Source organism: Neophocaena asiaeorientalis, unplaced genomic scaffold (assembly GCF_003031525.2).
Source record: "Neophocaena asiaeorientalis asiaeorientalis breed wild unplaced genomic scaffold, Neophocaena_asiaeorientalis_V1.1 scaffold134, whole genome shotgun sequence".
In the NCBI taxonomy this organism is placed as follows: Eukaryota; Metazoa; Chordata; class Mammalia; order Artiodactyla; family Phocoenidae; genus Neophocaena; species Neophocaena asiaeorientalis.
This window is the reverse complement of record NW_020185339.1, coordinates 27716114-27730730: the sequence shown is the minus strand read 5'-3', so window position 1 is coordinate 27730730 and position 14617 is coordinate 27716114. Positions and strand designations below refer to the sequence as shown.

General features: G+C 39.5%; 1 protein-coding gene across 3 annotated transcripts in view; it reads left to right on the top strand.

The window, feature by feature from the left end:
* Window positions 1-4364, top strand: part of DIP2B (DIP2 acetate--CoA ligase B (putative)) — a 235873-nt gene extending 231509 nt beyond the window's left edge. For 2 of the 3 annotated variants that reach the window (XM_024736532.1, XM_024736530.1), the window contains exon 38: window positions 280-3409. In XM_024736532.1, the coding sequence (XP_024592300.1) occupies window positions 280-532 (253 nt within the window). In that variant the 3' untranslated portion in view covers window positions 533-3409. Of the gene's footprint in view, window positions 1-279 lie in introns of all 3 variants that reach the window. The other variant, XM_024736531.1, reaches the window with a different exon arrangement.
* The last annotated feature ends 10253 nt before the right edge of the window (window positions 4365-14617 follow it).

Genomic DNA, 14617 nt, shown 5'->3' with positions numbered 1-14617 from the left:
TCTCTGGGCTATTGTAAATAGAGCTGCAATGAACATTTTGGTACATGACTCTTTTTGAATTATGGTTTTCTCAGGGTATATGCCCAGTAGCTCCCAAGAGATTTTAAATGGCTCAGCTAATCAGCTGTGATCATAGGGGCAAGGTCATGTATTAAAGACGTGGCTGAGAGCCTTCTGGTTGGATCCAAGCGAGAAGGCAGTTCTCAGGGAAAATGGGGATAAGTCTTGGGCAGACACTGTAAGAGATGACATGTTAACTGAATGTCATTGAAATTTCAGTGCCGTGTTCACGTGGACCAACTTGCTCGTGGTGGTTGTGGAACTGTGTGGCTCTGAACAGGAGGCCCTAGATCTGGTTCCTTTAGTGACAAATGTCGTCCTGGAGGAGCATTACCTCATCGTGGGCGTCGTAGTTGTGGTGGACCCAGGCGTTATCCCCATCAACTCCAGAGGAGAGAAGCAGAGGATGCACCTCCGTGACAGCTTCCTCGCTGACCAGCTGGACCCCATCTATGTGGCGTATAACATGTAACCAGCCTTGTGGGGATTGCAGGGGCCATCCTGCAAAACCACAGGACCAAAGACCCGTGACTAGGAGGAAGCTTTCATATGGTGTGAAATAAGCTGAGATGGCTACATTATATCCTTCATCTCATCCTGTGGGATTCTGCAATCACGTGACACACAGGAAAGGGGAATTCTGTGGTAGCAAACGAAAAAAATATCAACAGCCTGTTGGTCATGAGCTTTGACGCAGTGTGAGCAGCACGTTACTAAAGCAATTACATCCATGTTGCATTTTTTTCATCTGTTGTATATAGTTGTATTTTTATCTAATGCTGTTTTAGAATTTTGTAAGGGAGTTTAATGAATTCATGTGATGGGGGTAGTCTGAGTTACACAGTTCCCCGCTCTGTACTGTATTTTGCCATTTTACCATAGTTAGACATTCTGCGGGTTTTGTTAACACAGAACTACTTGGCTTACTTTCAGTTGACCCATAGCAAATCAGATAACCCACTGAATATGAGAATTACTTTATATATATAAAATTCTTGATGGTAAAACATTTTGACCAGTGTTTTAAACATGTAAATAAGAATACACATAATTCAGCTAAAAATTGAAGAATTGGCTTGTATAGTTGTAACAACTAAAGTAGAAACATTTCTACTTTGAGAGAATCTCTGTATTCTCTGGATGCAGTGTAATTGAATAGGTGACTAAAAAGTGCAAATTGTTTGCAGGTCTTGCTGCACATTGTACTGTGTCTCTGTTGGCTGGTGTATTTTATAAACTGAAGCTGCCTATGTTTGTTTTTTAAGCTTGCATTCCCAGAATCAGCTTAAGCTTTTAAGAATTCAGCCTGTTTCTACAAACTGAATAATCTCAGCTGAAAAATCAAAATGTTAGGAAAAGCTAAGATTCATTAGATCCCACCCAGTTCTAAGGAACCGGAATAACTCACTCCGGTCCCCAGTGTTGAAACCGTCTTTCACGTTTAGAATGACTGCATAAGAATTTAGAATTTCCTCTTTTCCAGGCCCATTGTATACTGTGTCGGCAGTTATACATCTAGCTTTTCTTTTCTGAGGACTGAAGAGCATCCTCTGTTCTTCCAGTTCACGAGGGCGGGGATTTTAAGAACAAAAGCAATAGGCTGGGAAGGCAGTGGGATCAATAGTCGCGCGAAGGCATAAGGCCTCGTAACTGCATGTCTCAGAACTGACCGATTTGGGTTGCCAAAGTAGCCAGGCTTATGCTGAAATAGGGGAAGTCTGATGTATGCAAGAAACTCTTTTGAAATAACTGTGGTGCCCAGGCCAAGCGGACAGAGCCTGGGACTGAGTTTGGCCTCTGGCTCGGTTTCCTTTCTTTGGTCTGATACTTCACATATTTGAATATAGTTGAATTTTATTATTTTTTTCTTACAGAAATATTTTTTAAAATTAAAAAAAAAAACTCAAAGTGAACAGAGTTAACTTGTTAAATCAGAATGGTTCTCTTTGACCCACTCTGGTCTATTGTGTAAATATTTATTTAGACTATTTTAATAATACATATTATTTACCCCACTGTAACATCATGTAAACTAAATATGTTTTTAAACAATTTTTTAGACTTGTAATTACCCTGAAAATAAGGTTTATAATGCAAAGACCAGACCCTTCGCCACGGCAGCACTCCTGGGGGGCTGCCCTTACACAGTCTCATGACTCAAAGCCACTTTATTGCCTCCCTTTTACATAACCCTCTTTTCCTCCCAACTCGTTCTCCGCAGAGGGAAGACCTCAAGACATTTTCCAGTTCCAGATCTCTTTTTCAACATTTTGGATGACGTTAACTTACACATGATGGGAGAGGTTCTAGGATGTACAGGAAAAAAGCACTTGCATTGGGGTAAGAAATCCAGTGACTAGCAGAGAAAACAGCCTGCTTATTTGGAAAGTAATTTTCTTAAGACAGTTTTTAATGATTCACTAATCAAAGCAAGGGACCCTGAGGATCTTCTATCTCCGTAATCCACAAGTTCTAAGAAGAAGGTGTAAGGCAGAGTCTGTCCTATGGGTTGCTTTCATAATTCTCATTACACAAGTTAGGGTGTCTGCTAGAAATATACTGTGAGCCACGTCTGTCATTTTAAAATTTCTAGTAACCACATTTTAAAAAGTAAAAAGAAACAGGTGAAATTGATTTTAATATATTATTTAGCACAATATATGAAAAATACTGTCACTTCAACATGGGATCAATATAAAAAATTATTAATGAGATATTTTACTTTCTTTTTTTCATATTATGTCTTTGAAATCCAGTGCGTATTAAGCACATCTCAATTCGGACTAGCCATATTTCAAGTTTTCAGTAGCCACACATGGCTGTTGGCTACCATACTGGACAGTGCAGGTTATACTCATTCCTTCAAATAAAATATTCCGTTAATCTCATGGTATGGCCAACTCCCAGTTATTTAGGGGCTGATTACCTAGTTTTGAAGTTCCTCAGGCCTCTGATTTATTGTTATTTTTTTTTGCGTTCTGCCTTGTGGCTGCTTTGTCTATCTTTTGCCTATCCCCCAAAGCCAGAATAAGCTGGTGGAGGAGAGAAAACTAAGATGCTAAGATGTGTCTTTCAGGAACTTCACCAGTAACTCTGGTAAAGTATCCTCTGGAAGGGGAAGAGAGTCAGTCATTAGTTTAGAGGTGTTTGTGGGATCATCTACAGATCTGATGCCTAGTCTGTTGCAGACTTGGTAAGAAAACTTTCTCTTGGTGACACAACGCTCTTAGTCTTTCCACATTAAGTAGAACCTTTGTGGTAGAACCGACTCTTAAGAGAGGCCCCAAAGACCATTATTAATAGAAACAGCCTGGCCAAAACTTGGGAACATATTGCGTCTGGGTTTTTATGCCTGTGGGGAGTGGGGGTGGGGGCGGGGGGACTAAAGAATAGCAAGCCCTCATTTCAGATAAGAGAAACCTATTCATCTGAAAGTTTTTGAAACTCTTTCTGCCTCTCAGCAGAAGTAACAGGTAGATCAGGAAGGGGCTTCCTCAGAACAAATGCCATCTCCTGCATCAGTGAGACCTTGGGAATGACCAGCATGCTAATGGGCATCAGTGAATCCACACTCTTTATTTCCTTCCTGCCTCATAAAGGGCCCCTGCTTTCCCCATACCAGGTCCTCCTGCAGTTGTACTGCCTCAGGCTGTTTAGGGACCATTGCCTGTCTGTTGGTCACGGGAGTACCTCCTTAACTTTAGTCCCTGGGCAATGCTTGCTTAACGCTTTTGTTGAATCAACAAAGGGCCCGAGGCCTTAGGCTTTTTTGTTAAGGTCTGTGCCCCAGGCATGGTGCTCAATATCTTGGCCAAATAAATTACTTTCCTTGAATATCCAGGAATCTTTAGACTGAAGCAATGAGGAGTTATCACCTCACCCTCAAACTCCAACATGATCTATGCCTTAGAGTTGTTTTTGTTGTCTGCTTTCGTGTAAAAACAAGAGTATTTGGAGCAAGCTGCAGTACTCCAAATACACAATAGGCCTTTTCTTTATCATTCATTCAACATTTCTGGTTTAGGTCTATGTAGATGGGCCATGTTATTTGTCCAGAGGAAGAGAGTGTAAAGATATAAGAATAATTTTTTAGTCCTAAATGCTGTTTTGTTTATTTTTTGTCAAGATATTTACCAGTGTCAGATTCAAACTATAGTACTGTGTAATTATGTATAAAGTTTTTTTTTATTTATTTGAAATTAGACTAGATATACATTTTTAAATTTAACATCTGGCTGGACAGTGTTCTATTAACTCATTGAATGTGTTTCCTTTGTCTTGTGTTAATAAATATTGATGCCTGATTATGTTTAATGCTTCACACATTGGGAGAATTGATAAATTGGAATTAATAAATTTTAAATTTAACTTCAGATGGTAAGACCCAAAGATACCTGGAGAGGTCTAAGGAAAATGAACACAGAGATCCGAAGTTATAGCAAATCAGTTCTATAAAAGGAGGCCAGATTGAGGAACAGTAGAGAATCATTTTGAAAACTAATAAGCCTTTTGTCCAGACCAATTATAACTTAGTTTTCCTCCTACCCCTGTAGCATTTGGTAGTTTTAAACTATTGATCATACATGTTATTATTATTATTTTTTTAATCTGTAATTGGACTGGGTTTCAGCTTTTCTAAGGTAGTATCTCATTTGCTCTCCCATTTCCTGGTTTCAAGAAACTTGATGGAAGTTTTTATCAAATTGAGCATATTCTCAGACACTGAAACTGGTCCTTGAATTACAGTCCAAGCTATTCAGGCAGCTGAGAACTTTTTTTTAACTTAATACACATTTATTGAGTGCCTACCCACTAGGCACAAGTCACTGTGATAACAACTGAAGCTAGAGAGAGAGAAACTGAAGTCACCGCCCTCAAGAAGATACAGGAAAACAATACACTATATTAAGGGTTGCGAGTAGAGGTGGACTGTGGGAGCAGGTAGGATAGGCACCCAATCCAATGATGAGGGAGGATAATGAGGAATTCGGGCTGGAGGAGGTAACATCTGAACTGAGTCTTGAAGGATGAGCTATAGCCAAATAAAGGCAGCAAGTGGGGAGGCAGAGTTGTATATTCTGGAAACTGCAATTTATTATTAGGATATAGGGTTTAAAGGGAGAAAGGTAAAAGATAACTATCTGTGGAGGTCTGAGCCAAGGACAGATCACTAAGGGCCTTAATGTGTCAAGCTAAGAATTTTGGACTTTTATCCAGAAGGCCAAAGAGAGCCAATGAGGTGTTTATAGCAAGGAAATAACATGCTCAGATTTGCAACATAGAAGATTATTCTGGTAGTCATGTAGAAAATGGATTGGTACAGGTAGTCATGTAGAAAATGGATTGGTACAGGTAGGTACAGGATTGGTACAGGTAGGGAAAGAAAGGTAAAACCTGGGACAGGGAGATCAGTTGAGAGGCCTTTGCAGAAACTGCAGTGATAGAGCAAAGCACTTTAACCAACGCAGTGACAGGATGGAGACCAGAGACAATGCATGTAAACTTGGGAGAGAGTAAGATGTCAATCGATAAGGAAGGAGGAATCCAAAATAACTCGTAGATTTCTGACGTTGGGAGTTAGGTAGATGTGGAGTCATTTACCAAGATAAGGAAAAAGGAGGAATGGATTTGGGAAAGAAGATGCTGTGTTCCATGTTGGTCACGTTCATTTGAGGTGCTGTGGAGGTCCAACAGGCTGCTAAATATTTAGGTCTCTGCCTCGAGAGCTCTGGCCCAGAAATACACATTTGGGAGACATTCTTTTAAAAGTGGTAGTTGAAGCCATGGAACGGATGATAGTGCCAAGAAAGATCATGTAGAGTGAGAAAAGGCCCAATGATGGAGCCGTAGGGAACACGGGCATTCAAAGCCTGAGGGAGGAAGAAGAATCCACAAAAGGGAGAAGGAATGACTAGAGAGATAGCATCAAAACCAAGAAGGAGCTTGGGCATAGAAATCGAGGGATGAGTTTTAAAGAGGAGGGAGTGCCCAGCAGTGCAGAAGGCTACAATGAAGCTGAGAAAACAGGGACTGGCTAGCGTCTGTGGTATCTGGCAACCAGGCAGTCACTGGTAACCTTGGTCAGAGCAGAAGCAGTGGCAGCTATGGGGGCAGGAGGCAGAAGACTGGTTCCAGAGAGGTGTGATGGGAAGTGTGACCGAACAGAGGCTACTCTTTTTAGAAGCTGTATCTACACATAGAAAGGAAAGAGATGGGATAGTAGTTAAATGAGGGATGTAGAATTGAGGGAGACTATTTTTAAGACGGAAGAAATAAAATATTGCTGAGTAGAGGGAAAGTTTCCAAATAAAGCAATGAGGGATAATGGACAAAACAAGGTCACTGAGAAAGTAAGAGGGGTGGGGATCCAGAGAACAGGTGGAACGATTAGCCTTTAAGGGGAGGAAGCACATTTTTTCAAATAAAACTGGAAAGAGGCAAGATCCTGATAGTAGGAAGTTAGTAGAGGCCTACTGATGACCTCCTTCACTTCTCTGAACCTCCATTCTCAGTCTACAGAGATGAATATTCATTTCTGAGATAATCTCTAAAATAAATATGATAGAGCTGACAAAAAGTAACATGGAATCTGCAAATAATGGGAATTCCTAAAAAGCAGATGTAAGAGGGAAATTCACATGAAACTCATAGAAACAAAGACTAAAAATAAAATAGTTGTATTCAACTAAAAAAAGAAAAAAAGGGCCCTCTACAAAAGTAGAAGGAAGGAAATAATGAAAGGCAGAAATTAATAAATACAAATAAAGGAAATGTAAAAGGTTCAACAAAACCAGAAGCTGATTTCTTAAAAATAACCTAATCTCTAGTAAAACTTGTGTATGCATACCACACACACACACACACACACACACACACACAACTAGTAGGAAACACAAAGGAGAATACAGCTACAGTATTTTTTTAATCTTGAGGGATTATTATAATATTGCAGTAAATTTGAATTTTAAATGAAACATAATTTTCTAGAAACTATGCGATTTGAAAATTTCACTCAAGAAGTAGAAAAATCTGATTTTTACCAAACCCACAAGGAACAGGTAATCCTTTTTTCATATATAAAATAAAAAGCCACCCAATTCATCGTACAAAGTTAGTATAACCTTGATACCAAAATCAGACTAAGGCAGTGTCTTAAAATTCTAAATAATCTCACTTGTGAAAAGATGCAAAGTTATAAAATCTAGCTGTTTTGGTTATCTGCTATGTAGTACACTGCCCCAACTTGGTGGCATAAAACAAAGTCATGCATATATACATTCTGTGCATCATGAGTTAGGGCACAGTGGGAACGTCTTATATCTGTCCCAAAATGTCTGGCCTCAGCTATGAGGACTCTTATGTCTGGGGGGGATGATTTGAAAAGCTTGGGGCCAGAATCATCTAGACTTCTTTGCTCACATATCTGAAGCCCAGGCTGGGATAACTGGAAGACTGGACTCAACTGGGACTGTTGACCGAAGCACTTTAATGTAGCCTTTCCTCATAGCTTGGACTTCTCACAGCATGGCAATTGGGTTCTGAAAAGGATCCTCAGAAGAGGATCGCGTTAAGCTGTAAATATCTCATCCACTCTTGGAAGGCATGCGTGTTCCTTCTGTTGCATTCTACTGCTCAGCCCAGATGCAAGAGAGATGACTCTACATCTTGATGAGAGAGAAGCAAAGTCACATTGCAAAGGAGCATGTGGTTTGGCAGATACCTCTGTGTATATGTCTGGAGATACTATATTGGAAAATTCAATCTTCCGCACTAGCAAACCAAACCCAGTAGTGTATAAGAGATAATACATGAAAATCAAAGAGGGTCAAATGAAGGATGGTTCAATATTAGAGAAATCTGTTTATATAATACCTCTTATCAACAGCTTAAAAGAGAAAGCCATATGATTATCTCATCTCAATAGATTGAGGGGGAAAAAAAGGTAAACTTCAACATTGACTAATGGAAAAAATTCAAACAGCAAGGAATAGAAGAAGACCTTTTAAAAATTTTTTATTGAATATAGTGGATTTACAATGTGTTAGTTTCAGGTGTACAGCAAAGTGATTAAGTTACATATATATGTATATATTCTTTTTTAGATTCTTTTCCATTATAGGTTATTATAAGATATTGAGTATAGTTCCCTGAGCTATACAGCTATACAGTAGGGGTCCTTGTTGGTTATCAATTTTTTTATATATAGTAGTGTGTATATTTTAATCCTAAACTCCTAATTTATCCCTACCCGCCCCTTCACCTTTGGTAACCATAAGTTTGATTTCTGTCTGTGAGTCTGTTTTTGTTTTGTAAATAAGCTCATTTGTATTATATTTTTAGATTCCACATACAAGCAATATTATATGATATTTTTCTTTCTCTCTCTGACTTACTTCACTCAGTATGATAATCTCTAGGTCCATCCATGTTGCTGCAAATGGAATTTTTTCATTTTCTTTATGGCTGAGTAATATTCCATTATACATATGTGTATATATATGCCATATCTTTATCCATTCATCTGTCGATGGAGACTTAGGTTGCTTCCATGTCTTGGCTATTGTAAATAGTGCTGCTATGGCGCATGTATCTTTTCAAATTATAGTTTTCTCTGGATATATATGCCCAGGAGTGGGATCACTGGATCATATGGTAACTATATTTTTAGTTTTTTAAGGAACCTCCATAGTGTTCTCCATAGTGGTTGTACCAATTTACATTCCCACCAACCATGTAGGAAGGTTCCGCACCCTCTCCAGCATTTATTATTTGTAGACTTCTTGATAATGGCCATTATGGCTGGTGTGAGGTGGTACCTCTTTGGAGTTTTGATTTGCATTTATCTAATAATTAGAAATGTTGAACATCATCTTATTTGCCTATTAACCATCTGTATGTCTTTGGAGAAATGTCTTTTTAGATATTCTGCCCAATTTTTAATTGGGTTGATCTTTTTTTGTTTTTTTTTTTAAATATTGGGCTGTGTGAGCTGTTGGTGTATTTTGGAAATTAATCCCTTGTGGGTCACATCGTTTGCAAATATTTTCTCCCATTCTGAGGGTTGTCTTTTCATCTTGTTTATGGTTTCCTTTGCTGTGCAAAAGCTTTTAAGTTTAATTAGATCCCATTTGTTTATTTTTGTTTTTATATCCGTTACTGTAGGAGACGGATCCAAAAAAATATTTCTGTGATTTACATCAAAGAGTGTTGTGACTACGTTTTCCTCTAGGAGTTTTATAGTATCCATTCTTACATTTAGGTCTTTAATCCATTCTGAGTTTATTTTTGTATATGGTGTTAGAAAACATTCTAATTTCATTCTTTTACATGTAGCTGTCCAGTTTTCCCAGCATCACTTATTGAGGAGACTTTTCTCCATTATATATTCTTGCCTCCTTTGTTGTAGATTAATTGACCATAGGTGCTTGGGTCTATTTTCTGGGCTTTCTATCCTGTTCCATTGATCTATATGTCTGCTTTTGTGCCAGTACCATACTGTTTTGATTACTGTAGCTTTGTAGTATAGTCTGAAGTCAGGGAGCCTGATTCCTCTAGCTTCATTTTTCTTTCTCAAGTTGCTTTGGCTATGTGGGGTCTTTTGTGTTTCCATACAAATTTTTTTAATTTTGGGGAATTCCCTGGCAGTCTAGTGGTTAGGACTCAGCGCTTTCACTGAAGTGGGCCTGGGTTCAATCCCTGGTCAGGGAACTAAGATCCAGCAAGCTGCATGGCGTGACCAAAAAAAAATTTTTTTTAATTAAAAAAAAATAATAAACATTTTTTTGTTTTAGTTCTGTGGAAAATGCCTTTGGAATTTGATAGGGATTGCACTGAATCTATAGATTGCCTTGGTAGTATGGTCATTTCAATAGTATTGATTCTTCCAATCCAAGAACGTGGTATATATTTCCGTCTGTTTGTGTTGTCTTCAATTTCTTTAAGCAGCGTCTTCTAGTTTTCAGAGTACAGGACTTTTGCCTCCTTAGGTAGGTTTATTCTTCGGTGTTTTATTCTTTTTTATGTGATGGTAAATAGGATAGTTTCCTGTTTGCAGATGACATGATACTATACATAGAAAATCCTAAAGACTCTACCAGAAAACTACTACGTCTCATCAATGAATTCGGTAAAGTTTCAGGATACAAAATTAATATACAGAGATCTGTTGCATTTCTATAAACTAACAATGGAATAGCAGAAAGAGAAATTAAGACTTCTTTGATAGATAGATCATCTGTTACAAACTACAGTAAAAAATACTTAATGGTGATACTTTAGAAGCACTACCATGAAAGTCAAGATTATGTTGAGGATGCTTACTGTCTATCACTGTTTCTATTCAGCATTGTACTTAATATTATAGCTAGCATAATTAGGGGAAAGAGAATGAGCTATATGAATTGGATATAAAGGAAGAAAAACATTAATATTTGTAGACAGTATGATAGATGAAATGACTTGTATATATGAAATCCTAAGGAATACACACACCCAAACTATGAAACAAGTTCAGCAAGGTTGCAGAATACAAGATCAATAAAAAAGATATTATTTCTATTTACTAGCCACGAACATTCCAAAAATGAAATTTAAAAACCAATTCTAGGACTTCCCTGATGGCTCAGTGGTTAAGAATCTGCCTGCCAATGAAGGGGACCCGGGTTCGAGCCCTGGTCTGGGAAGATCCCACATGCCGTGGAGGAACAAAGCCCATGCACCACGACCACTGAGCCTGCACTCTAGAGCCCGCGAGCCACAACTACTGGAGCCTACATGCCACAACTACTGAAGCCCACACGCCTAGAGCCCGTGCTCCACAACAAGAGAAACCAGCAAGATGAGAAGCCTGCACACTGCAACGAAGAGTGGCCCCTGCTCGCTGCAACTAGAGAAAGCCCACGCGCAGCAATGAAGACCCAACGCAGCCAAAAATAAATAAATAAAAAATTTTTTAAATTCTATTTAAAATAGCATCAAAAGGAATAAAAGATTACTTATTATAACCAAAGTACAAACTTGTATACTAAAAACTATGAAATCATTGATAGAAACTAAAGACCTAAACAAACGGAAGGTCATCTCCATGTTCACGGATTGGAAGATTTAATATTGTTAGGATGGCAATATTCCCCAAATTGATCTACAGATTCAATGCAATCTCTATAAAAATCCCAGCTGACTATTTTGCAGAAATGGACAGAGTGATCCTAGAATTCATCTGGAAATGTAAGGGACTCAGAGTAGTCAAAACAATCTTGGAAAAGAATAAAGTTGGAGTACTTACACGTCCATATTTCAAAACCTACTACAAAGCTATAATAAGGAGAGTGTGATACTGGCATAAGGATAGACCTATCAATCGGTGGAATAGAATTGAAAGTCCAGAAACGGGAAAACCTCTGAAACTGTCCCCAACCCAGCCAAGTTAATAAAACAATAACAATATTAATATTGCATCTCGGGGGGGGGAATGGTGGAGATTAGTGCCGTTCATAAGAATGTCAGATTCAGAGGCGTTGGTCCTTGTTTAAATTCACCAGTCTGGTCCCTGCAGAAATTCTTGGATCCTGGGGGATGGCAGTGCACTACTGCAAATTCAACCAGATAGTAGACCCAATTATAGCTGTTGTACTTGTATCTTTGCTAGATCAGATTAATAAGGTCTCAGGTACATGGTATGTAGCCATTGATTTGACAAATGTGTCTTTTTGTATTCCAATGAAGAAAGAGAATCAGTTCTCATAACAAGGAAAATAATTTGCAACTATGTGTGGTGATGGATGGTAACTAGACTTATTGTGGTGATCATTTTGTAATATACACATATATTGAATCTGAAAACTAACATAATGCTATATGTCAATTATATCTAAATTTTTTAAAGAATCAGAAGTAGTTCACATTCACATAGAAGGGACAGGAACATACATTTATAGCTTTGCCCCAGAATTACATTACCTGACATCACTCTGATCAGACAGACAGAACAAGAAGTGGTAAGTACACTGAAGGTCTTGGTAAGCTGCACGCAATCCAGAGGATGGGAAATAAACTCTATGAAAGATTCAGAGGTCTAGTGGTCAGGGGCGTGCTGACATATCCCCTAAGACAGAAAAAAAAACAAATTACTGCATCTTGCATCCCCTTTCTCAAAGAAGGAAGCACACTCTTTGGTGTGCTTCTTCAGGTTCTGGGGACAATACATTCTATGCCTAGTAACACTGCTCTGCCTAGTAATAATGCCCATGAAAAAGTAATACCAGGTGACCGCTTTAAGTAAGGTTTGGAGTCATGTGATATTACAGATTCCATGGAGGTGACAGTCGTGGAAAAAGAAGCAGTCGGAAGTTTATGGCAAGACCCAGCAGGAGAATCACAATGCAAGCTATTGAAATCCAGGAGCAAGAATATGCCAGTTGTAGCAGAGAATTGTAAGCCTTTTGAAAATAGCGACTGGTGTGCTACGGGGCCATGATAGAGATGGAAAACTTGACCAGGGGACCCCAAGTGACTATGCATCTGGAACTGGCCATCATTGACTGGATTCTGTCAAATGCACCAAGTCGTAAAGTCAGATGGGCCCAACACCAAGACATCATGACAAGAACATTACACCTAGGACCAAGCCTAAGCAGAATCAGAGGACACAAGCAATATGCGTGCAGAGACTACCCAGAACCCACTGTTACCCACTGCAGTTGCACCTAAGTGTTCTTCACTCAGCTCACACCTATGGCCATAGTGGTGCATGGGTGTGGCTCCAGCTGAAGCAGGTGTAAAAAGCCTGTTTGGCTATAGGTGGGTTCTGACCATTTTCAGGGGTAACTTTGAAAGGCAGTTGCAGTGGAAATCTTCCCAATTGGCAGATATTTAATGTGATCACCCATTTTGTGTGGAAGGAGAAGTGGCTCAAAGTGAGAATATATATGAACTCATGGGCAGTGGCAAATGGCCTGGCCAGTTGGTCAGTGTCTTAAAAGGAAAACGACTGGAAGATTGGCTGCAACAAGGTCTGGAGTAGAGGTATATGGATGGATATAGGGGAGGGAAGGCAGATGATGAAGATCTTTGCTTCATATATCAATGCCCATGAAAAAGAATTCACCATGGAAGAGACACTGAACATCCTAATAGACAGAATGACGTGGCTGGTTGATGTCAGCCACATACTGGCCATCTCAGTATTGGCACAATAAGCACATGAATGGAATAGATACAGCGGTAGAGATGGAGGCTATGCAGAGGCCCAACGGCACGCACTCCCACTTACCAAGGCTGACGTAGCTACTGCTGTCTCTGAATCTTCACGTAAATATTGACAGAGACCAACACTGAGCTCCCAAGGTGGCACTATTTATTTAGGAGACTGATTGGCCCCTTGATAGTAAGTTGACAACACTAGGCTTCCTCCATCCTAGCAGGGCTAGTGGTTTGTTCTCATGTGAATAGACTGACCTTTTCTGGATAAGAATTTGACCATCCTGCCCTCTGAGCCTCACTCAGCATCACCACCTGGGGGCTTACAGAGCGGCATGATACTTGCAGGCTGCTCTGACCAACATAAAGAAGTTTCCTCCAGTAAGCTGAATGTCATTTCCAAGCTGTCCTGCTACCACTCTGTAATCATAACCTTGAAGGTAGATAATTTGATTGCATATACTCCAACTAGCACAATAACTAGTACTTGTCCACTGCAGGATTTTTCTAGTGGAACCAGCTAGGAGTCTACTGCAATTCACAATGCAAGAAATAATGATAGGTTGGATTTAAGGGGTAGTGGTGAGGTACACAGAAAGGGAGGAGGTCACATGGAAATAATTTCTCCTGTATCCAGGTGTATTAGTTAGGATTCTAGAAATAATAGCAATCCAAGTAAGCCAGTTAAATAGAAAAGTGCTATTCATTAGAATGACAAAGGGTGGCTCATGGAACCTAAGGGCTGAGGCGGGCAGCAGGTTCTAGAACTGGGGCCTACAAAGCCACTGAGTAGCTCTCAGCTCATCTGCATCATTCACAGATGGAAGAGGCTCATTACAAAGCTCCGAAGCTTTCGGATCATTTAACTAGAGAAAGACTAATTTTTGTCCAAAGACAAATTTCCATAGGGGAGACTCTGATGGCCCAGCTTGGGTCAGGTGCCCACTGTTGGTAAGATATGGATGACTGTGAGAAGTTTCCATAAAAAGGAGGAGGGATAGATGGACAGCCCTGTAGTTGTCCACTACTCCAGGGGCCTCACAGACTAGCTCTAGGAGCTCAATTCAAGCATAGTTAAGATGAAGCAGCAAAGTTTCAGAGCTAAGTTATCTGGGACAACTCTGTTTTAAGAGTGTTAGCTGAAACAGTACGATTGTAGTTCATACAATTCCTGCAGGCATTTAGGACCTATCCTTAGTTAGGTTTTTAATTTTTGTATTTATTTTTTAATTTTTGGCTGCATTGGGTCTTTGTTGCTGCACGTGGGCTTTCTCTAGTTGCGGTAAGCAGGGGCTACTCTTCATTGCAGTGCACGGGCTTCTCACTGCGGTGGCTTCTCTTGTTGCTGAGCATAGGCTCT